This window comes from Musca domestica, unplaced genomic scaffold (assembly GCF_030504385.1).
Source record: "Musca domestica strain aabys unplaced genomic scaffold, Musca_domestica.polishedcontigs.V.1.1 12, whole genome shotgun sequence".
NCBI classification, from domain to species: Eukaryota; Metazoa; Arthropoda; class Insecta; order Diptera; family Muscidae; genus Musca; species Musca domestica.
Window position 1 is genome coordinate 885,499 of NW_026712155.1, and position 26,024 is coordinate 911,522.

Consider the following 26,024-nt stretch of genomic DNA (forward strand, 5'->3'; position numbering starts at 1 on the left):
AAAATTTTGACAATGAGATGTTGTCAAATAAATAATGTTTAAAAAATTGTAAACATATAATTGTATAAATGTAAAGTCATACAATTATATGTTTACATTTTTTTTATTTTACTATGGGATGAATTTAAAAGTATATATTTTTTAAAACGTTATTATTTGGTAGATTTTAAGATATGTACCTGACTAGTAGAGACTTGAAGGTACTGGAACAGAGCAATTGTTGTCACATTGCTTGAATTCCGCTTTTCGACCATATTTATATCTCTCGCATTCTATCGTTCTCATTCGCAAAAAGTTCCAATATAATTTATCGATAGTCCTCTGAAAAATCGATTTTCGATTTGATTTCCATTGATACAAAACTCGATTTTTTGAAAGACGAATTACAAGTCCCTATTTCACTTTCAGCGTCATTCGCCAGGAAAAATTTCAGTCGTTTTTTTTGGAGAGGAAATAAATTGCTTGCAAATTTTAATATGTACTCAGGTTAAGATGGAAAATTGGATAAACTTCCGTGTGAAAATTCACAATTGCAGTGAAGAAGTGCAAAAGTAGTCGAATATCGGTTGTTGTGTCGAATTTTTCGTTGCAAAAATATACGCATGTGAAAATCCGCCATTGTGAAGTTGGACAACGAAGTAGAAAATATTAAGAAGAGAACGAACAAAGACGACGACGACAAAAAATAGAAGCTTGGTTGTGATTGCGCACACGCGAAAAATTGTGCAAAATAATAAAAATCCGATTGAATGTGAAGAAAATTCTGAAATTGAATACAAATATGCAAAATAAATTAGTTCAGTGATTGTTGATGAGGAATTTGAGAAGATTTTAAGATTTGATGCTTTGAAAGTTTTGAAAAACACGCGAGAAAAATAGCGACAATAAAAAGTGGGCAGACAGCAGAACAGCAGCAGAGAAAGCGGTGAAAGAAACATAATCTGGCTGCATGGACTGAGTAGTTCCATTTGGTTGGAAAGAGGCGAGCAATAAGAAGAAGAGTAACGACTACGACGACGGCGGCAACCAGACACATCTCTAGCGACTTCTCTGCAGCATAAAACGACAAGCCGACGACATACGTTTACGTCGAAGCCTTTAGGAATTGGAAGAAGAAATTAGTGAGAAGACCATTTGGAAGTTCCTTTCCGGGAGGTGTGGAGGTTCGTTGAGATATCCAATTTTCTAGGATTGCTGGCGTGTTGTTAAACAATTTTTTTTTACAGATTGTTTGAGACGTCTCCGTTGCCCCCTCACAGAGAACATTTTTATTTGTGTGCTTCCTGTTACACTATACAACAGGGGACAGCACCCTTTTGTGAAAAATACTTGCCGTCACAAAACTAATACCACAAGATTGTAGAAAATATAGCTCCACAGAAGCGGAAAAATGTATCCTACACCGGTGAGGCACCCTTCGGCGGGGGTAAGTGATATGCAAACGGTAAAAACTCACTCACTTCACCTCAGCACCCACTCATCTACTGCTAGTCACACTACCCCAACTCCCACTCTGCCACCCATTCATGTAAAAATCTAAATCACATTTAATTTCCCAACAACTTGAGTCTAGATTTATAACTTGCGATTTTCCCTTTCACGTTTTTCATGTGTGTGCGTGTGTTTACGTTACGTTTTCTCATCTACCAAAACACACCCTTTCCGTGATGAACTATGAATACCTCAACAAACAGGGCCCGCCACCTCAAGGACCTCTTAAATTTACTATAGTGGACACATTGGAGCGCATCAAAGAAGAATTCAATTTTTTGCAGGCTCAGTATCACACGTAAGTAATCTTGAAATAAAAGCACTACCTTTAATTATTTTTCATATCTAAAGCGGATGAGTTTAGATTAACATAACATTTTCTTTTACCACAAATGTTTCATCTTGACAAATTTTTAAAAAAAAAAATTATATATGTAAAAAATATATTTATCGGCGTAAACCAAAAGAACGGAATAATTAATACTAATTTGAGCATAAACATATTAGTATAATATTTTTTCCGTTCCAGTACAGGATATATTTTGAATAGTTTTCAAAAGGCGTGATTTTTTACATCAAGTTGTAACTGGGTTATGTGAAATAACTACTTCTCACAAAAAAATCAGAAGTTTTCTACTGCGAAGATCATTCTTTTTCACAATATTAACACAACATAATCCACTCAAGCCCTTAGACACAAAACAAGTATTTCGCACTTGCCTTCCTCTTTGTAGGTTTCTTAGATTTTGTTGTGCCAAAAGGTTCGGTTCAAAGAAAACTGTGTCAAATGTGAGTTTGTATGTGTGTGTTGTTATTGGCGATGGTTCTTCTCTGTCAGAATATTAAGGATCTTTTGTGTAGGGACAATTATTTGGCGCACTCACACACATATATTTTTCTGTTCATATCACTCACGTACTATCCACAAAGAGAGACGAGAAGTTGAAGAAGAACAATAAAGTAAAGCGAAACCAAATCAGACCAAACACACACTTCTGACCACAGTCTTCATATGATACAACCGAAAGCAAAGCACTTCTTGCCATCTGATGAAATGGTCATGATGTTTTGAAAAACACGAATGTCGGGTAAATAACTAACTACACATGTACAGAGCTCACAAACACACACACCCATTCGCTCCCGTCCACACAACATGCACACATGGCGCGAACTGAGAACCTATAATTGTTTCTTAAAGGCTCTTTTATGATTTACTTTTGTTGATTTTGCTGTAGCTCTTGCTGTGGCTCTTAATGGAGAAAAGAAACAGCATAATATCAATCATCAGCAGCATCCAAAACCAGTTTATTATGTTTTGGCTCTACACTGCTTACTCTTTCTCAAATAGAGAACGAAGATGGAGCAGTGTCATCAGAACAAAATAAAGATGAGATTTTGTTTTGTTTTTTTTTCGGGCTAGGATTTAATGATGACACTGTGTTTCAAAAAGCAGATTAGCCTCAAGTCCTATACCAGCCTATATACATTGAAAAACTCGTGCTGATTAACCTTGCACTATGGATGGTAAAGTGTTTCGTACGGCCACATTGACGAAATACACAAGGACAATGATAGTTGGTGAAACTTTTAAAGAATCCATTGCAATTAATATTTTTAACTAATTATATTGTTGACTATATTTCTTTTGGAGATGCAAAATATGTGTATACACGGATGATATCTATGTGTATTTCCAAGTGAATGCGTTTCAAAATAAGATATCTTAGTGAATTCCAATATGAATTCACTTTCACAGTGGATATCTACAAATGGCCTTTCTATTAACAAAGTTAAGACGAAGGCAGTAGTTTAAAATAATCATGCAAAAATGCTGATCTAAAGATTTAATGTGTTTGGAAGTTGTTTTTGATAGCAGATTGGACCTCAAAGTGCATACTGATATCCAATATCCAGGTTCGAACCTCCATTGTCCGTACGTTGGATGTTTTCTCGCTTTGCCCTTTGAGAGATGTAATCAGTAATAATTAGTGAAAATGACAAAGCGAATGTGGCATTTTCGTACCTTCTGTTGAATAAATTGGTGCAAAATTTGAAGTCCTTTTGTTTTATATATAACTTAAGCAACTTTTTACTCAAATTTCCAGTTCAAATCGTGTGTATTAGTATAAAAATTAATAAAAGTACGAGCTGTGAAAATAACTCATATTTGGGTTATTTGATTTTTATTTTGTTATTTCTCGAGGTGAGTGTATCTGGGTCCATAGTTGTGGAGTGATTTTTTTCCGTTTTTTTTTTGCTTATGGATTTCAGAGTTATAGGTTGTTCTGAGCGAAATTTTGGCCACTTTTAATAGTATAAGTTTTTGTTTTCTTTGTATTTCCAATTTCCTTTAGTAATGTCTTTATATTTATATCACCACCTTGGTAACAAATTTAGTTGAGCAATGCAAACAATAATTAATCCTTTTTATTTTCTTTGGAGAGTTGTTTCTTGTCTTTTTTATTCTAATTGTTTAGTTAATAAATTTAATTGAGCTAGAGGTCGTTCTTGTAATATAATTCTTATGGATCTTTAGGTTGATTTTAAATAAATTTTTATCAAAGTCGTGTATACGTTATGCGTATTAAATAACATCAAATGCCTAAATACTTCGAGCTCATTTAGTTTTATTTAATAAATTTATTAATTTATTATAATACAATAATTTAAAGTTACTAGACTACTTCAGGGTTGTGTTGTTCTGCGCAACCTTCTAATTAATATTATAAAACTAATAAAACTAATTATATAACTAAGTAAAAACCATCTTAGAATTAAGAAGAGAGGTGGATATTATTATTTGAAATTGGTTTTTGGAGTAGTCGTGTATAGTTGTTTTTGGAATCGTCCATGGGCCTATGACCAGGTATTGAAATAAATTTTATGCTTTTGCATTACCAAAAGCATAAAAGTAAAACAAATCTCTTGAAAACATATGCCCCCAAAATAGTGGGTTTTTATTGTTTAACTTGTAATGCATTTGAATGTACTGCAATACACTTTGGGTTTGAGTATCAGTGTACCAGTGTTTTGTGTGTCTTAAAACACTGGTCAAAACACAAATCATACTCCATAATATAGAATAAATAAATTACAATTTAATTATTAGAAAAGACTTGGTGCGGAAAAAACGTGCGATATAAGCCCTCAGGCTATGCGTTTCTGGTAGCATGACGGAGGCCGAAACAGATGTCGAATTTATTTATTTATTTATTTATTTATTTAATTCATACTTAATACTAAAGCCTCCAAGGCCAATTAATTGTATTAATAAGGTACTCAATACCAAGTAGAAAAAATAAAAATAACTTATAAAAAACTATCACATTATTTAAAATCAAGATATAAAAGGCTCCCCAGCCAAAACTACAGAAAGAAAATCAAAAGTAAAAAAATGAATCAATAGGGGCATCATAACCAACAACAAGCAAATAATTTTATTTTTTTTTTTTTTTTAAGGAAGGTAACCATAAATTTGACTATAAAGAAAATTAAACCATTAAAAAAGGGTAAAACGAAGATAATAAAAGCTCAAAACAACGAAACTAAATGGGATGAATACCAGGATACAGGACATGATTCAAAACTTTTAAACGAAAGGCATTATTAGAATGGGAAAAAATTCCGACAGCGTCTTACCCTTTTGACTAGAATTGCTCGAGACATTTAAAAAAATGATTAAAATAACACCAAAAAAATTGTTTTCGCTGTGCTCCGGAATTATGTTGCAACAAAAACAAAAGCTTGTGAATGACTGCATAATTTGGGCACGAGTTTCTGTTTTTCCTCCATTTCATTTCCTAAATGTTTTGAAATCATCATCAATTTTAGTAGGCTTCCATTCTAACTGAATGGAAAATTTTGTCAAAATCTGGTCATATAGATAGATCGATTCAGCACGCCAAGATATCATGATCGGTATCCTACAAGGACTAATAATTCCAGGCATAGGTCCAAACAAACTTATGAAACACATCACAATATAGTGTTGTAGGGTATAGAACTCATTCACTTAAATTTTAAATAAACAAATAATGATAGTAAGTTTTTTATTTTAAGCTATGAAATTGATTGACATAATTTTAATTTTATTTACAGACTAAAACTAGAGTGTGAAAAATTGGCTAATGAGAAGACCGAAATGCAACGTCATTATGTGATGGTACGTTCCCACATATGCTCTTTAATGTTCATTACATTTTAATGTATATTATTATTTTCCAGTACTATGAAATGTCTTACGGGCTAAATGTCGAAATGCATAAACAGGTAGCTTATACAGAGAGATTAAAATACCAACAACTTCTGAAAAGATAATCCGTTTAATTTATTTTTTCTAGACGGAAATTGCAAAACGCTTGAACACACTTATTAACCAACTGCTGCCCTTTTTACAAGCCGATCACCAGCAACAAGTCTTGCAGGCGGTAGAACGTGCGAAGCAAGTCACGATGCAGGATTTAAATCTTATCATTGGGGTAAGTTGAAAGTACTATTAACATTTTAAAACAGGTGTTACCTACATACCATCCCTTCTGTAATTTGGCGATACATGCTGTTAAAAATGAGAAAATGTCAATGTCATTAGATTAGATATTGATATGGAAGCCTGAATCGGTTTGACAGCAGATAAACATTTATGTTTTGTTTTAAGTTTTTATTATTTTTTTTAAACTCCGAGTAATAGTTTGTTTCATTTGTTTTTCCGAATACGTGTGTTTGATATGGGTTGCACCTCACAACAAAATTTGCAAAATGTAGCAGCAACATCAGCAGGGATTGCAGCAATTTTTTGTAAGTTCACATCCATTGATAAGTATTCTTGCCTGTTTTTCGTTATTAATTGACTGTGCATCCGTTTCGGCTCTAAGAATCAGCAAACCATAATCGCCTTTTGTTTTCAATTGCGTTTGCGTACTGCATTCTACATCATTTATTTATTCGTTCTCGATGTGAAACATCACAATACATTTTGTACTGCTTAATTGTTTTGTTATCTGCTGTCAAATCTAAATACTACATTAAATGTCCATTTTAACGACACCATTATGTTGATATATCCTGTGAGCTTTCCAACAAGAAGTTATTTTGCATTACGTGTTCCCAGTGTTCCCATTTTTACATCATTTTTCATAGTTAGGTAAACACAATCAACATTGATTTTTTTTGTTTTTGTCCTCAATAGCAACAAATTCATGTGCAGCAGGTACCGGGGGGACCACCGCAGCCAATGGGTGCTTTAGGGCCACTTGGAGGACCATTTGGTGCTTTGGGTGCATCTATGGGCTTACCACATGGACCACAGGGTTTGTTAAAGGCACCACCAGAACATCACAGACCAGACATTAAACCAACGGGATTGGAAGGACCGGCAAGTGCTGAAGAACGACTGGTACGTACTCGACAAAAACAAAAAATCTTAAATAACTTTTCTTTTTTATTGCAGCGAAATTCGGTTTCCCCAGCAGATCGTGAAAAATATCGCACACGCTCTCCACTTGATATCGAAAATGACTCTAAACGTCCCAAGCAAGAAAAACTGGTGAGTACACATCCTGTATCTAAATACTATTTCATATCTGCTGTCTCGGCGTTGACGACAGAAGATGAATGAATATATGAAAAAGCTCAACTCACCAACTAGAATGTAAAAGGGGATTATGCCTGAAATTTACGAAAGACCAGGATTTGCTTGCTCTCACTTACTTTCTCTCCTTTCCCCGCCTATCTACTTCACTCCAATCTAATTAATAGTTGTGTAGCTTATTGTAAAATGTAGTCATATTTATTTTGCGAGTTTCTAAAATTAGCAGTCTCACACTGTCAGCCTAGAGGCCCGCCTCTCTTTAATCCTATGAATTCTTGTGTATAACAAGTGGAAACACTTCCTCTTTGCTCCCGACTTCCTACGAATAATCCCCACATAGTGTAATTAAATTTTAAGTTAGCTTTTTGTTTGCTTATGTTTTGTTGAGAATATTGTCGTGCGTAATGTCAAAGTGCTCGCTTGTTAACAATTTTATTTTATTTTTCAAAATTTTTCCAGGAGGATGAAGGAGAGAAAAGCGATCAAGATTTAGTCGTAGATGTTGCAAATGAAATGGTGAGTTGAGTTTCATTGTATAACATCACTGCTCCTATAATGGTTATGTTGATATGAAAGTTTTTTGTCCAACATCTCACTGTCATTTAGATGACGGAATAGAGGATTCTTATTGCAATGCCCTTGTAACAATGCTCTTAATATTTGTCCTGTTTTAGGAATCACATTCTCCTCGGCCAAATGGCGAGCACTTGTCCATGGAGGGTAGAGACCGAGAAAGTTTGAATGGAGAACGGTTGGATAAACCGGGTAGCAGCGGTGTGAAACCACCATCAGAGAGACCACCTTCACGCTCAGGCTCAAGCTCGTCACGATCAACGCCCAGCCTTAAGACAAAAGATGTAAGCACACGTGCTGTAGCATGTTTCGTGAATATTAATAACTTGTTTAATTTTTAATTCAGATGGATAAGCCTGGTACTCCAGGTGCAAAAGCACGCACTCCAACGCCCAACGCAGCGCCGCCAGCACAGGGCGTTAATCCCAAACAAATGATGCCGCAAGGAGGTCCTCCGCCGGCTGGCTATCCAGCGTCCCCATATCAGCGACCAGCCGACCCATACCAGAGACCACCCTCCGATCCGGCTTACGGAAGGCCACCGCCTCTACCATACGATCCACATGCGCACGTTAGAACCAATGGCATTCCACATCCGACTGCGCTTACCGGTGGAAAGCCGTAAGATTTTTTAATTTGTTGGAGTTGACGATAACATTTATTTCAATTCACTTAATTTTAATTGCAGTGCTTATTCCTTCCATATGAATGGTGAAGGTAGTCTACAACCCGTTCCCTTCCCTCCAGACGCCTTGGTGGGTGTCGGAATACCCAGACATGCACGCCAAATAAACATGTTGTCACATGGAGAAGTTGTTTGCGCAGTCACCATTTCAAACCCCACAAAATATGTGTACACCGGCGGCAAAGGCTGCGTGAAAGTGTGGGATATATCGCAGCCTGGTAATAAGAGTCCAATTAGTCAGCTGGATTGCTTGCAACGCGACAACTATATTCGATCAGTAAAACTACTGCCCGATGGAAGAACATTAATTGTAGGTGGAGAGGCGTCAAATCTATCCATTTGGGATCTTGCCAGCCCCACTCCCAGAATTAAAGCTGAATTAACATCATCTGCCCCAGCTTGTTATGCCCTGGCAATTAGTCCGGATTCGAAGGTTTGCTTCTCGTGTTGCAGCGATGGCCACATAGCTGTTTGGGACTTGCACAACGAAATATTGGTACGCCAATTCCAAGGTCATACAGATGGTGCGTCTTGTATTGACATTAGCCCAGACGGTACCCGATTGTGGACCGGTGGTCTTGACAATACCGTTCGTTCATGGGACTTGCGAGAAGGCCGCCAGTTACAACAACATGATTTCAGTTCACAGATTTTCTCATTGGGATATTGTCCCTCAGGTATGCATATCGGAAAGCTTCTTTTGACAGCATTTTGCAAAATAAATCTACTATTATAGGAGACTGGCTGGCAGTTGGTATGGAAAATTCACATGTCGAGGTTCTGCACGCATCAAAACCGGACAAATACCAATTACATTTGCACGAAAGCTGTGTGTTGTCATTGCGTTTTGCCACCTGTGGCAAATGGTTTGTGTCCACAGGCAAGGATAACTTACTCAATGCTTGGAGAACACCTTATGGAGCAAGCATATTCCAGGTAATTCATAATGAGCCCCTCCTAAAGTTCAGAAATATTAACGTTTTTTTTTTTTGCTTTCAAAGTCAAAGGAAACATCCTCAGTACTTAGCTGCGACATATCAACCGACGACAAGTACATCGTGACGGGATCCGGAGACAAAAAGGCCACAGTTTACGAAGTAATGTACTAAATGAAAAAATTCTTCTCCAATAGCAGCATGCACATACCTACACGACCTGTGGTCTTCAATTTCAAATTGTGTCTTTTGTAATTCACTTTTTTGTATTCTTCGGATCATTTGATGTTGATTGATTTCAGTTTCATTCGAGTACTAGGACGCTCGAAGATACACAACTATCACTGGGACAGCTAGCTATTGCAGTCAATGACACTAGAATGAATGTAAAGTGAAGAAACAACAACAACAACGTTACATACATTCACATCAAAATCAACATCCATTTATAAAATACACATAAAAACGCGAAAGTATAAGCATCAACATAAAAACATTTTGATTATAAATATACATACATATAAAACAATTCTTTCTTAGCTCTTAAGTGCAGTACTTTAAGTCTTTAATAACACAAAAACAAAAGCAAAGTTTAAACATATTGCAAAACGAAATCCGCAATCCCTTGTCTGTGTATAATTAAAAACAGTAATAAAAACAGAAGCAGTAATAAAAACAGCAAATGTCACATAATCGAAATTTGCTTACTCATTTCGTAATGATTGAGTTGAAAATTCACGTAAAATGTCACGAAAGAAAAAACATTTTAATTTACTTATAAATATAGATTTAAAAACCGAAAAAAATCAATGTTGAAACAGACAAACTGACCTCCTTAGAGAATTTGTTTTATTTTTTCTTTGAAGGAAACCAATGCTCTCAGTTATATTTCATTGCAGTTTATATTGTTAAAAATCTTTCTACTTTTACTCTTAATTTTGTAACGTAATTTTAAAGCACACACATAAAATAAAGTTTTAAACATAAAGAAAAGGAGCAACATTACCAATTTTCATTAGATCAACTTGCGGAACTTTGATACGACTCTCCCTCATATGTATACATGCAACCAAATTATAATATACAATACGCTCTACTACTAAGTCCCACACCATTCAGAATGAGTGAAGTACATAACTGTGACCAAGTTCAATGCTGAATGCGTGGTCTTAAAAAGTAACGTTTAAGTTTTGTAATTTGAAACATACAATGATGAATGACGCAGGCTGGCGAGAAGTATCTTAATGTTCGTTTTAATGTAAAACAAAATGGAAAACAAACAAAAAACCCAAAATCAAGCTAATGAAAATATTTCATTGAAATCATATTTAAATATAAATAGGACGTAGAAATAGGTGTACACGAACATACATAGATTACTGTCCCTACACTCAAGATGCAAAATGTAGCACATCCACGGAACACTTTGTTTTTTTTTTTCTTTTATTCACTACCCCTTCCTTCAAACTTGTCGATTTACTAAATTACATTTTCACCTCTTCCTACGTGTAAGGAAAATGCAAATACTGTAGATGATAGTCTATAATTAGAAAGCCACATATATATACATATAAGTTTGAGGAATGTTTCTCTTCATACATTAAGAACAAAATAAAAGCGTTGTGCGATGTAATTTTATTTTCCAAATTAACTTTAAAGAAAAAGAGAAATATATATGTCACCCATCTGTGTTTGGTTAAAAACTTTTGTTTCTTCTTATAGCGCCAATATTGTTTACGATTCTCGTTGGGTTTTCCACTGTTGTCTCTTGTGTCAAACGCACCCAAAACTTCCACAAACTTATGTGCGTTTCTCTTTTTGTTTTTACCATCTTACAGAGCTGTAGCTACAGTATCTTTTCTAAACCTTTTCTTTTTTGATTTGGCAATGAAGCAATGAGAGTTTTAAGATGGGAAACATAAGTAATAAATTGACAATGTATTTACTGAGAATGTGTAGGAGTAGGAGACACCAGCGGAAATTGAGAACCCCCGAACCCAAGCATGAAGCGAAAATAAGAATATGCATGATGATACGAAATAAGTAATAAACTGTTTAAATTCATGTGGTTATCTATGTATATAATTATATAATAAATTTAATTTTAAAAGAAAATCCATTTATGAAATATAGAAGAGAAGATCTAAATTTAATTATAATATACAATAATAACGAGATGATACAAATAAAACAACAAACCTATGTGTAATCAAATGAAATGTGTGTTTTAGACGTTTTTCGTTTGGGAATGAAGGAAAAACATAAATTGAATTAAATAGCAAAAGGGATTACTCCTTGTGATGACAGTATATCGCTAGTAACATACAGTGTTGATCGAAAAGGAACTTTCATTCGGCCTAACGGTTTGCGTGACATGGCTTCGTATTAATCGGACAAGTCAACTTTTCACCTTCTAATTAAAGATAATTACTTATCATTATTTACTGGTAACGACAGGAGTAAAAAACAATTGATATAAATCCTTTTGTCATAATAGTGGCGAATATCAGGATTGCTTCGGGAATGTACAGATCTTTATTGAAAGTATATTATGTCAATGGCATGTCTACTCTTTTGTTGTCACCTTTGCCAAATTGTGCACCTTACCGAGTTTTGGAAATAAAAGCTCGTTTATATACAAAATCTTCACGACTACTTTTCATAATAATCCATGGCAGAAGAATATAGGTAGATGCATCAACACTAAAAATATCTGCAAAAATAAATAGATTTGAAAATATTTTCTTATACGATACCGTCCACAGGTTTGTATGGTATGTTATTCTTCACAAATTTCACTGGTTTAAATAATTTTTGATTCAAAATTTAGAATTGTAAAAATGTTTTGACAGCTCATTGTACTATATTCTTATTCGGAACTGGTTTAAATAATTTTTGATTCAAAATTTAGAATTGTAAAAATGTTTTGACACCTCATTGTACTATATTCTTATTCGGGAAACGGAAGGAAAGTTCAACCACAATAGTGCAAAACTACTAAGTTTATTGTCAATAGCAGTCGTCGGTTTCGACAACGACGATGGCTTTGAGAAGACTAGGACCCTGAAATCGTCTCCTCCTTATTTTCTATGTGATCGTATTAAACAAACTAACAAACATTCAAATTGAATTGTTAAAAATAAATATATTTGTTTTAGAGACGCAGGAGTTGTGTAAATCTCCCAAGTACTTACCTCACTACGACCCTCCAGATTCAAACGGCACTATGCAAGAATATCTTCTCTTGGAACCATATAAAAAATATATATTCCGCCCTATTGCGGTTGTCGTCGTCGCAAAATGAAGTCGAGGAGACAATAACGGTATTAGGGTTGTCGATAGCGATGAATGAGTGCTATTATCATTGTCGATACAACAGTCGTTGTTTTAAAAGAATATCTGTCGCCGTAAAAAATTGTGACGACATTGTATTTTTTAGTCCACGTTGATATTTTCATTTTGTATTTGACCATGAATACAAAAACAGCCAAACAATTTGGAAATATTGAAGTCATTTCCGACACTGGTCTACTAAGATCCAAGCGCTAAAAACTTCAATGCTGTGGCCAATTGTAACAACTCTAGTAAAAACTCTCCGATATTTTCGATTTTTTCCAGGGGTAGGTATTTTTACCCTGCTTCTGGTAAACTATTACTATGATTCCCCAGATAATTGACTCGAAAGTCCCGGATCCATTTACCTTATGAAAATACCTATCCTATCCACAAGAAGATAATATCTCTGCACCCAGCAAAGGTATTAGAACAAATTGTAGCATTTTGGAAATGCATGTAAGAGTGTCAGCTATAATTAGGCATCAATTTTGTTTTTGTTGTTTTTGACCCCCAAAAACCTATTATCGGGTCCGTCCCAAAAAAAAAAAAAAAAAAAAAAATAATAATAATTCCCCGGAATCAGGGTAAATACCTACCACTAGAAAAAATTTCAAAGAAATTTAATTGTTTTTGCCAAACTAAAGTTAAGCCGGCAAATTTAATTTGATGCCTCAGAGCCAATGCACCTTTGGCGAAATTTCTTTTATCACAGTCTGAAAGCAGTCCATGTTAATTCTGAAGTAATTTAAAAATCTAAAAGAACACATTAAGTACATATTAAGTCATGCAAAGCAAATATGTTTTTTTGCTGCACTCGCCGCAGCAAAAAATGCTTGTTTCTTTTTTGTGAACAACAAGGAAGCGCTGCTAACTTTTTTTAAAATGTCGATGTCGCTTCTATGCCTTACCGTTATCCCATTTTTTAATCGAAGCGACGGCGATGGCGACTTGCACATATCGTCGACGACGACTATACAAACGGCAACCGTAATTGGGCCGATTATTAATACAAAAGTCGATTTAGTTTAATATATATTGATATATTGTTAAGTCATCATATATAACAGACATAAATAAATACTTGGAGGAATTCAATCAAATTTTACATACAAATATGGAGATAAACGGGAATGAAAACTCAATAAATACATTAAAAAATCAATTTCACATTTTCGTACAGAAGCCTTGTTTTGTGTAGCATTCATTAAAATACGTGGATTTAAATGTACACATACGCTATGTTTTTGGTGGAACTAAAATACATCTGTTTGATAGACACTTCGTTTTTTTGGGATGGGGGCTGCCTGCTGTTGCCGAATTATACCAATAGTTCGAAGTATATCTGGGTTACTGCCACTAATACGACGAAAAATGGAAATTGCTATTGGAAGGAGCTCCTCGCATAAGAACTGCTTATTTTTTGCAACGAAATTTGGCTATACAAAATGAAAAGTTAATAAAAATAAATGCAGGCTAATATGTGGCTGGCAGAAATTACACTTACATCTACGCTAAGATTGGCGTCAGGTTTCAGGGAGTGTTGGGCAATGATTAGATCTCTCAATAGAACCTGACAAGATTTGGATAGTGCTTCACTTTTAGCCAGATAAGCGCAATGATTTGTCAATTGCAAGTAGTGGCGTGTGAAATTCAAAGTAGATTGTGTTAGGTTGATCCACGTGTCTCCAGTTGTGTGGGGTCGCATATCAATTCCGAGAACTTCAAGTTCTAGTAACAAACGCTTCAAGTTCGACTTTGTATGCAAATTGAACGGTTGCCAAGGGTCATCCGTGCGACCAACCGTCTCTAAAAGTCGTAATCGGGATTCGTTTATTAAGTCTTCGAGATCTGCTCGAAGTAGTCCTTCAAGGTGATAGGAGAGATCTAATCCAATTTCTGTTAGCTTCGCACATGGTTTGCGTACTCCTTCAACACATTTTGCAATCGATTCCAAGTGACTTCCTTTAGTCAAATAGTGTTTCTTTAACTGACTTGCGAAATATTGCAGTTCTGCGTTACACCAAACAACGAGTGCTAGAATTTGCAACAAAATTAACGTTCACGTCTCGAGTAGAAATGTGTTAATTGCAACTCACCACTTACGCATGCGGGCTGTGATTCAAATGACAATAAAAATGCACAAGCGACTTGGGCTAAATCGCAAAAGAACAACTCAGATATTTTGGCATTATTTTTACGGGCTTCTTTTTGTGCCGTTCTTAACCCTATAGAGCAAACCTTTAACAGTGTACCGCTCGCTTGACGGGCCTTGCCCATATTTACAAGAATTTGAAGACAGCGCCTAGTTGACCTTAGGGCGACTTCCAAATTTCGTGCATGACACTTTGATAGCTCTTGCAGCAGAACATCCGCCAATTGCCTCTCCAACTGCATGACCTTTTCCTCGATTTCAACAACTCCAACAAAGGTTTTGCTTTGTTGGAGAAAATCTTTGCAGCGTTTAATCAGAGACTCAGCATCTTCGAAATGACGCTGAGCTATGAATGTTTCTATTTCATCGGTGGCAGAATGAATCCAGTCCGGGGCCATATTTTCTTCTTTTCTTACTACAGCTGATTGTGAGTCTGTTGGACTTATATCTACAGTAAGATTATTGGAATTATTTGGCTTTGGTGGTTGCGGAGCCGGACCTTTCTTAGGTTTTTTCTGCTGTTGGTCCCATCTGAAAGCTACTTCAAATTGTTCAATCCACTCGGTTTTGCCAGCTGGAGTTATACTTTGATATATCTTAGAACCATCAGGAGTTATTATGTTTATAGCGTTCTTAACGCCATTCAGATCCTTGATGTTGATTACAGCAATTTTTTTCGGGTCATATTCAGAAATGAATTCAAGACGTCTAGATTTGAAAAGCAATAGAACTACTAAAATAAAAAACGCGACTTAAATTGAGTTTATACCTAGCCATCGGAAAAAATTGAAGATGGATCTTTTTAATCTGATTGCAACATGTTTTTGCAGAGGGGGAAGGGGGGGAAATGATTGTGTGTAATGATTTCCCTGAGAAAAAATAATGTTATACTGCGGTAATATACAAAATAATATGAAATTTAAATAGCTTTGAATGTGTTGGGGGGAATAAAACTGTTAAACCCAACACGATTGAAGTAGGAATTACCCTCCGGCGAAAAAAAGATATCAGATTTTTCCGACAGCCTGTTGTAGACTCAATTTGGCCCAAATCCACTGACAAAAACGTACTTATCGTGTTTCACTTTGCATACAATCAAAACGTCATTAAATAGAAAGAAAAATACTCTCTGCACAGGACGATAGTCATTACTATCCAATTCTGTCAAGGCCCCTTCACATAAAAAAGTTTTTCCTTCTAAATTGCCATTGAAACCTTGCACCATCTCCTTTACAGCTCTGGTGGCATGCATATTTTCCGCTTCCTCTTCATTATGGAATTCTTTGTCGTTATCCTCTCCAGTCTTTGCAGCAGCTCCATCTGTCAAAGAAGCCAAAATATTGTGCTGTTCATGTAGCAGCAGAGACAATTGAGTCATTTCCGATTCGAGATCTGTAAATTTAAAAAAGAAGACAGGAGTGCACGCCTTTTCGAAAGTCAATATAGCACACACTTACTTGATATTTCCTTGGCTGTCTCAATAAATTGCATGTAATTGGCATACACAGACCTCTTTAGAGTGGCTGAGGTCTTGTCGCTATACGCTTGAATTTCCTTCTTCTTTTTTTGGAGATCGGGTCCCCCAACACACTCCTTGACCAGTTGTTTGGTATCTAAACGAAAATATAATTTGATTTCAAAACTCATCTCTTTATCGTTATATCCAGCAAATACTTACACCTTTCGACGCTAAAGTTTGGATTATCAAATTCTTTTATAAGGTCGCCCATTTTTTAGGATTTTTAAGTTTTTTTTGTTGACCAGTCCTGACAAATCTACGATATGAACTGCCACTCCATACGAAGGCACACAATTAATTAATTTAAAACCGATCCGATTTTTATACAATAAATGATTATTTCATATCATATTCCACATACAATAGGTAACTAACAAAGCTGTATAAAATAATGACGAACTAATTACTAACTAATTTTGATTAGGGATAGGTAAGTCGACTTCCTATTTATCGAATAACCGACTCTGAGTACTCAAAGTTCTGAAACTCAAACTCGACTATGGACTTGGGTCAAACCCGAGTACTCGACTATTCATAGTCGATTGTTCGACTTATGCTTTTTTACAAAGGGATATCGATTGATTTCTATCGATATTATCGGACGAAATGCCTATAAAAACTTTTACATTCTTGCAGGTTTGGAACAGACCAATTGTTTCAGATCTGAAATAGGACAATTTTGTTTGGTAGAGAGTGGGCAAAGCATCGGAACTGTATTTCAGTAGCTTAGGAATCTGTTTGGCTTCCTTATCGCACCATGATAGAAACTAGTCATTTTGACCGTTAGTTACGAATTGAAAAAAAAAAAAACAAAAATTAAAGAACTAAGTTTCCTACTTAAAATTTGGAACCATACCATGGTTCCAATTTAACTTTTTCGGTACTTATTTTTTGTTTTTGGCTTAACATTTAATTTTTTTTTAAATTTCCTAAATGCTTAAGATGAGGGTACATAAACTAAGTGTGCCCGACTTCTGCCAATTTTGTGTAGGGTAAGTGTGCCTAAGTTCGGCATGTGCCAGTAGTCGGCACTTTTTATTTTTAAGCCCAAAAAAATTAAACTATTATAACTAAATGTATTTTGTTTACTTCAAACATATTGTCAGCTATCTTTGTGTACAATTTCGGTAAGAAAAGATGATTTATTCTAATAAAAATTACATTTTTGTCTGTGAACGTCCTCAACAATCCATATTCCTAAGAAAAGTACAATAAAGACGTCGAAAAAGTTTAACAAAACAAAAATATTATATTTTAATGAATTAATTTATTATTATTATTAATTATGCTTACAACAAAATTGGTATGCCGACTGTTGGAACATGCCATACCGACAATTGGCAAGTGGTGCCGACTACTGGCAAAAAAGCATTGTTTTAATAAAACTACAAATTTATGAAATTTAATAAAAAGTTATTAAAACTTTATTTATTATTGCAAAAACTAAACAAAATTTCGAATCTGAATAAATTAACTTTGTAATAATTGAAAATTTCCATTCAGAATTGTGAGCGATTAAAAACGCGAAAATCCTAAAGGTGCCGACTACTGGTACACTTACCCTATGTATTTATTGTTTTGAAAAATGAAAACCAAATATTTTCAACTTGTATATAATTTTGAATGAGTCTCAGGGCTGTATCTCGGTAGTTCAACGAAGCTGTTCTATCTCCTTATTGTACCCTGCGATATTCTAACCAAGAGCTGAATGCTTCTAAGTGCAAAAAATGATCGAAAACGCTTAGTGTCCACTTTCTTGTCCGAATCGAGATTCGGTATAAAGATAGCAAAAAAACATGGTACATTTAGGAGGTAGAACTGCTTCGTAAGTCTTGCAATAATTGATTTCGAAAATTTTTTGTTTTTATTTTTCAAAAACAATAAATACATACACCCATGGTACAATAAAGAAGGTAGAGTCATTTCAAATAAGACTATCCATCTCCTCATTTCATAGAATAAAAACAGGTTTCACCTCTGATTTCTGTGTATACAATAGATTTATAAATATAAACTTTGAAATTGAAATGTTGTCAAATAAATAATTTTAAAAAACAATTTTTGGAATTTGGATTATTAAATTGGAAATGCAGAAGGATTGTTCTTAAAATATTTAATTTTCATGCATTCATATCATTCCCCTGAATGTATTGTTGTAAGCTGTAGATCCAAATCTCTCAACACTTCTATTTTCTGTTATTAGGCAATAAATGTTCACATTGAACGGCAGAGAAATTTTATATAAAAAAGTTTGTACTTATTGCATATCAAGAAGTGGAATTGAATATTAAAACGTCTACAATTGAAATATAAACACTAGTATTATTATAGAGTCAAATCAGCTGGGGTTTGCTGATACGTGCAATCATGGTACAATAACATCAAGGTAGGGCTATGGTACCATATGATTTTAATTTTTATACCCTCCACCCATGGTAGAAGAATATAGGTAGACTCGTCGACACAGCTGCTGGGACAATGAACTGTCAAACCAATTTTGGAATTGAAAATGTTGAATGAAAAATTATTAAAATTTGTAAAAATTGTTCAAAAACGCGAATTATAATAGCCTCCGAATGACGTAGTATAAGAAAATATATAAAAATCTACTTATATTTGAAAAAACATCAAAATTTTTTTGACATGTCAATGCTCCCAAGCTTTAATGCATCTACCTGTATTCTTCTGCCATGCCCTCCACCATTGTATGGAGGGTATATTATTATATATATTATTATTCTTGATCAACATAAACTTCTATGTCGATTTAGCGATGTCCGTTCGTCTATCCGTCTGTGGAAATGAGCCTAGCTTCCGAACGAAGCTGTTGAATTGATAAAATTTTGCTCAAATTTATATTATGTCTGCAGGACTTTTGGTATTGAAAATAGGCCATGTAGGTCCACGTTTTGGTGTAGCCCCCATATAAAAGTACCTTCCGATATTCGGTATTTTGATCATTTTAGCGACATTATTCACCGGAATTGTTTCAAATTTAGTATTTGAAGTTCGTAATGGTGATTGTCTGGGCGGTACCCCTGATATTCGGAATTTTGATGATTTTAGCGACATTATTCACCGGAATTGTGTGTGCGCTGGTAAGTTTGGCCATGTTGAAAGTAGTAGCTACCGATTCCTCTGTTCTAGAATCTGTAAAACTTTTTATCCTTTTATGGGTTCTGGAACCGAGCATATGTTGGGTTGTTAGCTGTTTTCGATATTTTTGCTGGTTTTTCGTTCCCTTATATTCAGGTCAGTGTCCAATGATGGCTTACAATTTGAATGTGAAAATTGTGGAAAACAAGTCATGTTCGGTGGTATCATCTTTGCAATTTTTATTTTTTTTTTCAAAGCGAATTTATACATATATAGATTTTTAATGGACCCTTTAATGCGGCTCCTTTCTATGGACGGTTCTACTTAACAAATGTCATGCGACGCCTCATTTCCGACCACACTTCGCACATCATTGGCAGATTTAAGCATTTACACTCAACGGGATGTGTCGACATTGTAGCTTCTTTCAAACACTCGGAGAAACTTGGATAGGGCGTACACTCTTTCTGGCAGTGTTTAGGAGATCTTTGGCGTTTGCATTTTGGTATAGTTCGGGCACTTTGACATCCGCTCATATATAGCTTTGGGCAATTTCTGTCTTTGTTGTTAATCGTGCACACTTTGGAACCATTCTGAAGACATGCTGTTTGTGGCTTCTGTTTGGGCGATCGTTTGACCAGTGGCGGCAAAGCAGCCAGCTGCTCAAAGCAACACACCTTTTTCGGTTTGATTTGCATTTTGGGACATTCCACCCACGTCTGTTGGTATGTGCGCCTTTGTTCATTGTTCGTTTTATAGTAGAGTTCGTCAAAACGGGGCAAAAAATCGGGACACGGATTTGTGCAACACTCCGGGTTTTCCCAAATTGATGTCTTTTCGGTATCTGCGGGAGAATTTCGCAGGCTTTGCTTTCCTTCAGGACACGGTAACTGCTCAAGCTTTTGCTTTGAGCATTGTGGGCCTTCGTATGTGGTACATCCGATACGAGATAAATCGCGGCACAAGTGTGGACACCGCTTCAGCACGGAGCGATTACTTTTTAATAAAATAGACATTTTGAAATAATTTAAGAAACTAAAGAATTTTGAACAAATAATTTTTATTTTTACGATTACTGGAAAAAGTTGTTCGTGTGGATTGAAGAAAAAAAATAATGAATTTATTAAAGACAAACGTCGAAGTGAGTACAGCAAACATAGCTACCTACATATATTTCAAGGCATATTGAGAGTAGTTTGATTTATTTTACTCAGTGGGAATGGCCTGCAAGACGTCAACGCATTCAAGACATCCTGCGGACAGCCTTTTCAAGTCTCGAGAGATGTTGTCAAACTATGTACTGTCGAAACGCACCCGTCCGATAAGTTAAGTGAAGTTATCTTTCGATGCTATAAACAACATCGTTTAAAAGCTCTGCTTCAGAACGTGCAAAAATCAACTGCGATTATCCTTATTGCAATTTTTCCTGTATCAAAAAAAAAAAAAAAAAAAAAAAACTAAGTAATGATTGTCATATGATGTGGACACCGTTACTCTTTCTCCTTTCCCGTAACATATGGACAGAGTGGTTTTGCAGATGTCCCTTGTACTATATTCTATCATTGAAAATGGCACACACGCTCTTTAGTGACACTAAAAGAAGACAATCTTATTTGAAAGCTATTTTTAGTTTTACTGTAAGGTTAGTATCTACAAATAATTAACAATTCCACTTTTATGCGCTTTAAGAAATTCGAATTAAATACCATGAACTCAGTGAAATTGCCGAGCAATAGAACGATTTTGAAATGTTTTGATATTTCGCTTCAAGTAAAAAAGTTGACCATGAGAATATATTTCGGTGTTCGTACGTACCACGCGACCTATGAACAGGTCACACAGGGAGCCCTCTGACTACCCACATTACTGTCCAAATGCTTTGTTGTAATTAGGTTTTAAAATTAATTTCTTGGTTTCAGAAAATCAAATGTTGGCGGGTTTGTATGTGAATTTGTATGTGAAATAAACTACTGACGCACTAGTTCCAATGCCGTAGTATTCTTCCGAAAAACTACTGACTTACTATTGACAATGTCACCAGTGACTTCTGAATGGCTAGCGCATACAACCAATACTTTATCGGTCAGTAGTACTGGTGACAAAGTGAAGGGTGATTCACTGTTGACAAATGGATTTTACGCGAAAAAACCGCCTGCAGGCAGAAAAGGGTTAGGTCTGAATTCGTCTCCTGTGTGACCTCATTTAATTCGCCTTGGTACGTTCATTTAAATGTACGGAATTATACTAAAGTTCTATTTCGTGATGCAGTAACTATCGGTTGAATCCTTTTATGAGGAAAGGTAACACGGGGTAGGGGCACGATGCTGAAAAACTAAGTGCACAGTTTGCATTGGTATATTCGCGACCGTAGCCATCGAGATCGTCGTCGTCATTGCGGCTTGAGATATTCAACGGTTTCGGAACACTGCAAAGATTCAATGCGGACACTGGTTTACTTTCTGGTGAAAATCATATCGATCAGACGTCTACTTACGTTAGTATTATTCTCATAATGTCGTGCATAAGGGATTCCCCGAATGGGGGCAGTTGGGTTGTCATTTCACACATGGCCCTTTGAATGCAGGACTTCATATTGATTTGAAATAATTGTCCAAGCTTTTCGAGTTGATCGAATATTTGCCTTCTTTCGCGATAGTTCTGATTCCTATGCCACAGTGTCCGCCTATCATCCTCTTCAAACTGTTGGTGGCGTTCGCCGGCTCTGTTCTGAGGAAACTTTACTCTTCTGCGAGGGGATAAGAAATTGTGAAATTGCCGAAAATGAGAACGGGCTTCGGATGATCTCTCGATGTAAGGATGCGAGAACAATTGACTAGGATCAATGGCAATGCTTGTATTATAATATGCCCAAGGACTGGTTGCGTATTCAACATCGTCGTAGACAGGGACGAAATGATGAGCTTCACTAGGGCCATCATCGTTTTGTGGCACTGTTTTCGAATCCATGTCACTGTCGCTGTTTCCCGGAAATTTTGAAGGGGTTCCATCGAGTTTTTGTTTCTTCCCAATTTGATTCAAGAGTATTGTGGGCTGCCAGCCCTCCACTGTGTCCGGTAGCGGATGGTACATGTCGAATTCCATTGAGTATATAAGCCCCCGAGGTATGCCACCAAGGACGGCCTTCGAAAAGACTGGGGTCAGCAGTAGCGATGCCTTTTTAGGAAAGACCAAAGATCGCGTTCGTCTCTTTAAAATTCTGTTGTGGAATTGAGTTTTCAAAGCTGGCACATTTGTTGAACTACAGCTGCCGTGGGCGATAATTGTCAAAACGACACAGGCACACAATTTTAAGAAAATAATCCAGCTACTGTGGTACATATCGAAACCAACCAAATAGCTTGCTTCTGCGGTGGAGTTCAGAATTAAACTGCGAGCGATTCTTGATAATCTCTCTAATATTCCGTTCGAGCGCTAATTGAATTAAAGGAACGACGAAGAAGCTAATTAGATTGATTAGATCGCGTTTTAAAGTTCCACGTCAGACCATGGAATGACCTGGTGTGATCGAAAGAAAGTTAGTCAGTAAATTACATTTGCGACAAGAAAACGTGCGTCGTGAATGGAGGGTGAGGTGGCTACCATAACGTCCGCCTGTCTATATGTTCACGCTGTTTTTCAAATAAAGTGGGAGCATTTTTCGTTACAAATCAAACTCCCGGTAATATGCCTTTCAAAGGTCTATTGTTTTCCCCTGGTGGAGGGTTCAAAAAGTTCAGAAAGTCTTTTTTTTTTAATTTTTCCCTATATATAAGTTACTAGCTGAACCCGGTGCGCTTTGCTACCCCATTTGGTAGGATATACAATATTTTTTTGGACTGTAAGCAAACAAATCGATAGGAACATCGTCACATAAAGAGTCCACGTACAGCTAGCCATGAGAAGAGTAGGAACATGCCAAATTTATACTCGAAGAGTTCGTCCTTGGAATGTGGTAATTGTCATAGCAAATGCCAACCGTACAGGAAACTGCAATTTTTTCAAGTTAAACGACACTTTCCTAGCTAGCTAGAGGGATTCTACATAGCAATACATATGAACCACCTACATATTTCCCTGCAATGGTCGTAGCCTCAATAACACTGGCAACATTTAATTTTCGGCCAAATTCTGCCACATATTCCAAACCTCCTGCATAGTTGCTATAACCAAACCTGAAACTTTCAGGCGATGCTGTAGTATATATGGACATTTTCAGAAAAATCTGTTTAGCAGTTTTTGAGTCCATAAATTACAAACAGACAATCTAACGTACAAACATTCCCCCTTTTTAAGATATAGAAATAAGATAATATATTTGGGTTCTATATCTAAATCTGAGCTGATTATCGACAGTTTCAATTTGGTTCTTGGCATCCTTGTCTAACAAATTAGCTGTGCTAAATTTAATTTCGACCTGTACTTTGATTACAAAAACACAACTCAGACAGGGATAGTCGGGCTAGGCCAACTCCGCTCCACATTTTACAGTTCGAGTATGAACGCCCACTCTGTGCCTCATTACATGGTTATCAGAAGAAAAAAAATCTAAGTGTACTGTAACCGGCAGTTTGTCAACATTAATTTGTAACGGGGGTGCAATAAAGTCGCATAAAATATATCAAATTTATTTCAAACCGGTGTTTAGGCAGATATGCATCGGACTCTATTAGGAATGTACGTCTCCAAAGTTGTGATATGTGTCGACCGACCAACAAACACATTTGGTTTGGTACAAACACATCCATACACATATGTTGTTGTTGGTTGTCGAGTAACAAAAATACACTAATAACCAACCAGATATTTGTCGCCTTTTGGCGAAATTAGCGCGAAGTTTTTATTGTTGTTGTCCCCTATTTTTTTACATTACAATCGTTAAACGTTTGAGCCACTCATCAATACTCGAACATTCGCCATACAATTCGTCACAGCCAGCTCCGTTAGCGCCAGCCTTAGCAGCATCCACATAGCGTTCAGACACATTTGGAAAATACGGCCTGAGGTGAGAGAGGTGGGTAATGCCGTCGGAAAAAATGATAGGTCAGCAAATGAAAATTTGATGGGGAAAAGTGATTTTTGGCTCAGCTTCATGCTGGACTCACGTGAAAATCGTATTTATTAGTCCATGGAAAATACTACGACCATAATCATCGCCGTCGTCGGCGGTCGGGAGGTCGTCTTGTTGACGCTGGATAACATCTTCGCTTAGTGGGGCACGTGCCAATTCACAAATGACCTTTAATAAACAATCACCGCTGGAGTTGTCCGTCCTGTAGGCAAGTTTGCATCCGAAGTCGGCCCAATTTGCGAGGATATGAGAGGACAAATGAACGATTTTTGTTTTTGTTGTTTTCAAAAATACAAGTGGCTGTGCCGGTACACCATAACGACCTACCTGTGGAACATTGCATCCATGAAATCATAGAATTGACTGCGGCTGTTATCGCTCTGCCGCAACCGTTCAATGGAACGCTGTTTGCGTGCAACAAATGTGGATGTGTTGTAAAGACTCCACCAGTACAGCGGTATGGGCGGTGGGGTGTATTGCATTTGGAAATTATAGAATACATTGAGGGAGCGCATCTTGTCCGCCAGGACAATTGGAAACGATGTGCCGAGAACCAACTGAAAATAGAAGAAAGTATTGTCGCGCAATTTATCGGTCTGGGACACGACTTACTTTGACAATACCGCCGCCATTGTAAGTAATGAAACGTTTCGATCGATCCGCTGCTGGCCGGAAGGCATTTCCAGCGGACTCAGGGCATACGCTCCGCAGACTGAGCAAGTTATTTCGAGCAGAAGAAAATCGAATATTGAGTACAACTATAACCGCCATCAGGGCTATACAACCCACACGTCTAACATCATATTCTCCGCGTTTACTCATCGTGGTCTGCAATCGACGGAATCAAAGCTCCTTGTGTTAACAGTTTGAACAATTTGTGGCCGTCTTGCAGTGTTTAGTTTCAATCGGTTTGTGTGTTCGCAGTATGGCAACATGCTATTATCTCTAAAGTGTCAGGTTTGAAGTGTCATCTCCAAGATGATATTTACTTTTTGCGCAATCCCAAACACATTCTATGTGCGCAGCATATATGGAGCCGCAGCTTGGCACATATTGTTTCCAGGCTGTGCTGATCACCGTCTGTTCTGTAGCATACCGACACATATGCAGTGATGTGAATGTACTTAGCGAAACCAGCAGAAAATTCCCAATCCGAGTCCGAAATGTAGCAGTCTGCAGATCAAAACTCGTCAATTGTGTTATGTTTACCATCCAATCGATGTAAATGGATTGAGTATTGACTGCTTCTCCAGCGATGAGAAAACCGGCTGAAGCTAGAATCGTAAAGATTGGGATTGGTAATGCTTTTGGTGCCAAAAAAGGGTGTTTTGGAAATACAATTATCGAAACATTGTATAAATCTGAATCGGAAAGAACATATGGGGATTTTTAAATAGCCGTTAAACTATTTGAAATAAAGTTGTCTTTAGCTTGTAAATCTGGAAAATTAATTCAAGATATTTAAGTTCATATTTTAAGCCCCCACATAACTGTACTTCCCAATATTCGATGTTTGGATGGTTTATTCACCGGAATTGTTTCAAACTTCGTATATGAAGTTCCGAATCACTACTACAGT

The 26,024-nt window shown here is 36.4% G+C and overlaps 5 protein-coding genes and 1 long non-coding RNA gene across 11 annotated transcripts; 1 reads left to right on the forward strand and 5 right to left on the reverse strand.

Moving 5' to 3' along the window:
• The first annotated feature begins 386 nt into the window (after nucleotides 1–386).
• Nucleotides 387–10,270, forward strand: LOC101899197 (protein groucho). Of its 6 annotated transcripts, none has more exons than XM_011296052.3 (15): nucleotides 387–1,163; nucleotides 1,227–1,528; nucleotides 1,695–1,789; nucleotides 5,593–5,656; nucleotides 5,719–5,763; nucleotides 5,835–5,972; nucleotides 6,256–6,288; nucleotides 6,680–6,886; nucleotides 6,941–7,036; nucleotides 7,541–7,597; nucleotides 7,756–7,938; nucleotides 8,001–8,275; nucleotides 8,343–9,016; nucleotides 9,076–9,275; nucleotides 9,341–10,270. In XM_011296052.3, the coding sequence occupies exons 2-15, from the start codon at nucleotides 1,391–1,393 to the stop codon at nucleotides 9,446–9,448; spliced, it is 2,313 nt and encodes a 770-aa protein (XP_011294354.1). In that variant the 5' UTR covers nucleotides 387–1,163; nucleotides 1,227–1,390; the 3' UTR covers nucleotides 9,449–10,270. The 6 variants fall into 6 exon arrangements, with proteins under 6 accessions (XP_011294354.1, XP_011294356.1, XP_005188017.1 ...); XM_005187960.4 differs by having other exon boundaries at nucleotides 388–1,163; nucleotides 1,227–1,426; XM_011296054.3 differs by lacking the exon at nucleotides 7,541–7,597.
• A 1,483-nt stretch (nucleotides 10,271–11,753) lies between these two features.
• Nucleotides 11,754–13,140, reverse strand: LOC131807230 (uncharacterized). The gene is made up of 2 exons (XR_009344331.1): nucleotides 12,031–13,140; nucleotides 11,754–11,977 (listed from the first exon to the last, which is right to left on the reverse strand). It is a non-coding gene; the product is annotated as an uncharacterized LOC131807230 (long non-coding RNA).
• A 489-nt stretch (nucleotides 13,141–13,629) lies between these two features.
• LOC101899026 (exocyst complex component 8) lies at nucleotides 13,630–16,706 on the reverse strand. The gene is made up of 6 exons (XM_005187959.4): nucleotides 16,441–16,706; nucleotides 16,220–16,375; nucleotides 15,833–16,154; nucleotides 14,707–15,470; nucleotides 14,115–14,644; nucleotides 13,630–14,046 (listed from the first exon to the last, which is right to left on the reverse strand). The coding sequence occupies exons 1-6, from the start codon at nucleotides 16,490–16,492 to the stop codon at nucleotides 13,864–13,866; spliced, it is 2,007 nt and encodes a 668-aa protein (XP_005188016.1). The 5' UTR covers nucleotides 16,493–16,706; the 3' UTR covers nucleotides 13,630–13,863.
• Nucleotides 16,707–19,591: 2,885 nt separating this feature from the next.
• LOC101898845 (uncharacterized) lies at nucleotides 19,592–20,499 on the reverse strand. Its single transcript, XM_005187958.4, has one exon. It carries the CDS (start codon nucleotides 20,391–20,393, stop codon nucleotides 19,698–19,700), a length of 696 nt encoding a protein of 231 aa, XP_005188015.1. The 5' UTR covers nucleotides 20,394–20,499; the 3' UTR covers nucleotides 19,592–19,697.
• Nucleotides 20,500–20,623: 124 nt separating this feature from the next.
• On the reverse strand, nucleotides 20,624–22,790 carry LOC101888090 (uncharacterized). The gene is made up of 2 exons (XM_005187984.4): nucleotides 21,872–22,790; nucleotides 20,624–21,802 (listed from the first exon to the last, which is right to left on the reverse strand). Exons 1-2 carry the CDS (start codon nucleotides 22,714–22,716, stop codon nucleotides 21,649–21,651), a joined length of 999 nt encoding a protein of 332 aa, XP_005188041.3. The 5' UTR covers nucleotides 22,717–22,790; the 3' UTR covers nucleotides 20,624–21,648.
• A 1,355-nt stretch (nucleotides 22,791–24,145) lies between these two features.
• Nucleotides 24,146–25,708, reverse strand: LOC109613498 (uncharacterized). The gene is made up of 3 exons (XM_059132275.1): nucleotides 24,773–25,708; nucleotides 24,480–24,647; nucleotides 24,146–24,374 (listed from the first exon to the last, which is right to left on the reverse strand). The coding sequence occupies exons 1-3, from the start codon at nucleotides 24,958–24,960 to the stop codon at nucleotides 24,239–24,241; spliced, it is 492 nt and encodes a 163-aa protein (XP_058988258.1). The 5' UTR covers nucleotides 24,961–25,708; the 3' UTR covers nucleotides 24,146–24,238.
• Nucleotides 25,709–26,024: the final 316 nt, after the last annotated feature.

Bases quoted from the DNA above. Each gene is read 5' to 3' on its own strand.
- LOC101899197 (XM_011296052.3), top strand. From the start codon at position 1,391: ATGTATCCTACACCGGTGAGGCACCCTTCGGCGGGGGTAAGTGATATG. The intron at 5,657-5,718 runs GTACGTTCCCAC...ATTATTTTCCAG, and splicing joins TGCAACGTCATTATGTGATG to TACTATGAAATGTCTTACGG. The intron at 9,017-9,075 runs GTATGCATATCG...CTACTATTATAG, and splicing joins ATTGGGATATTGTCCCTCAG to GAGACTGGCTGGCAGTTGGT.
- LOC101899026 (XM_005187959.4), bottom strand. From the start codon at position 16,492: ATGGGCGACCTTATAAAAGAATTTGATAATCCAAACTTTAGCGTCGAA. The intron at 16,376-16,440 runs GTAAGTATTTGC...ATTTTCGTTTAG, and splicing joins AAACTTTAGCGTCGAAAGGT to ATACCAAACAACTGGTCAAG. The intron at 16,155-16,219 runs GTAAGTGTGTGC...TTAAATTTACAG, and splicing joins GACAGCCAAGGAAATATCAA to ATCTCGAATCGGAAATGACT.
- LOC101898845 (XM_005187958.4), bottom strand. From the start codon at position 20,393: ATGTCTATTTTATTAAAAAGTAATCGCTCCGTGCTGAAGCGGTGTCCA.
- LOC101888090 (XM_005187984.4), bottom strand. From the start codon at position 22,716: ATGTACCACAGTAGCTGGATTATTTTCTTAAAATTGTGTGCCTGTGTC. The intron at 21,803-21,871 runs GTAAGTAGACGT...GAATCTTTGCAG, and splicing joins ATTATGAGAATAATACTAAC to TGTTCCGAAACCGTTGAATA.
- LOC109613498 (XM_059132275.1), bottom strand. From the start codon at position 24,960: ATGCGCTCCCTCAATGTATTCTATAATTTCCAAATGCAATACACCCCA. The intron at 24,648-24,772 runs GTAGGTCGTTAT...ACTTGCCTACAG, and splicing joins ATGGATGCAATGTTCCACAG to GACGGACAACTCCAGCGGTG. The intron at 24,375-24,479 runs GTGAGTCCAGCA...CTCTCACCTCAG, and splicing joins CTAATAAATACGATTTTCAC to GCCGTATTTTCCAAATGTGT.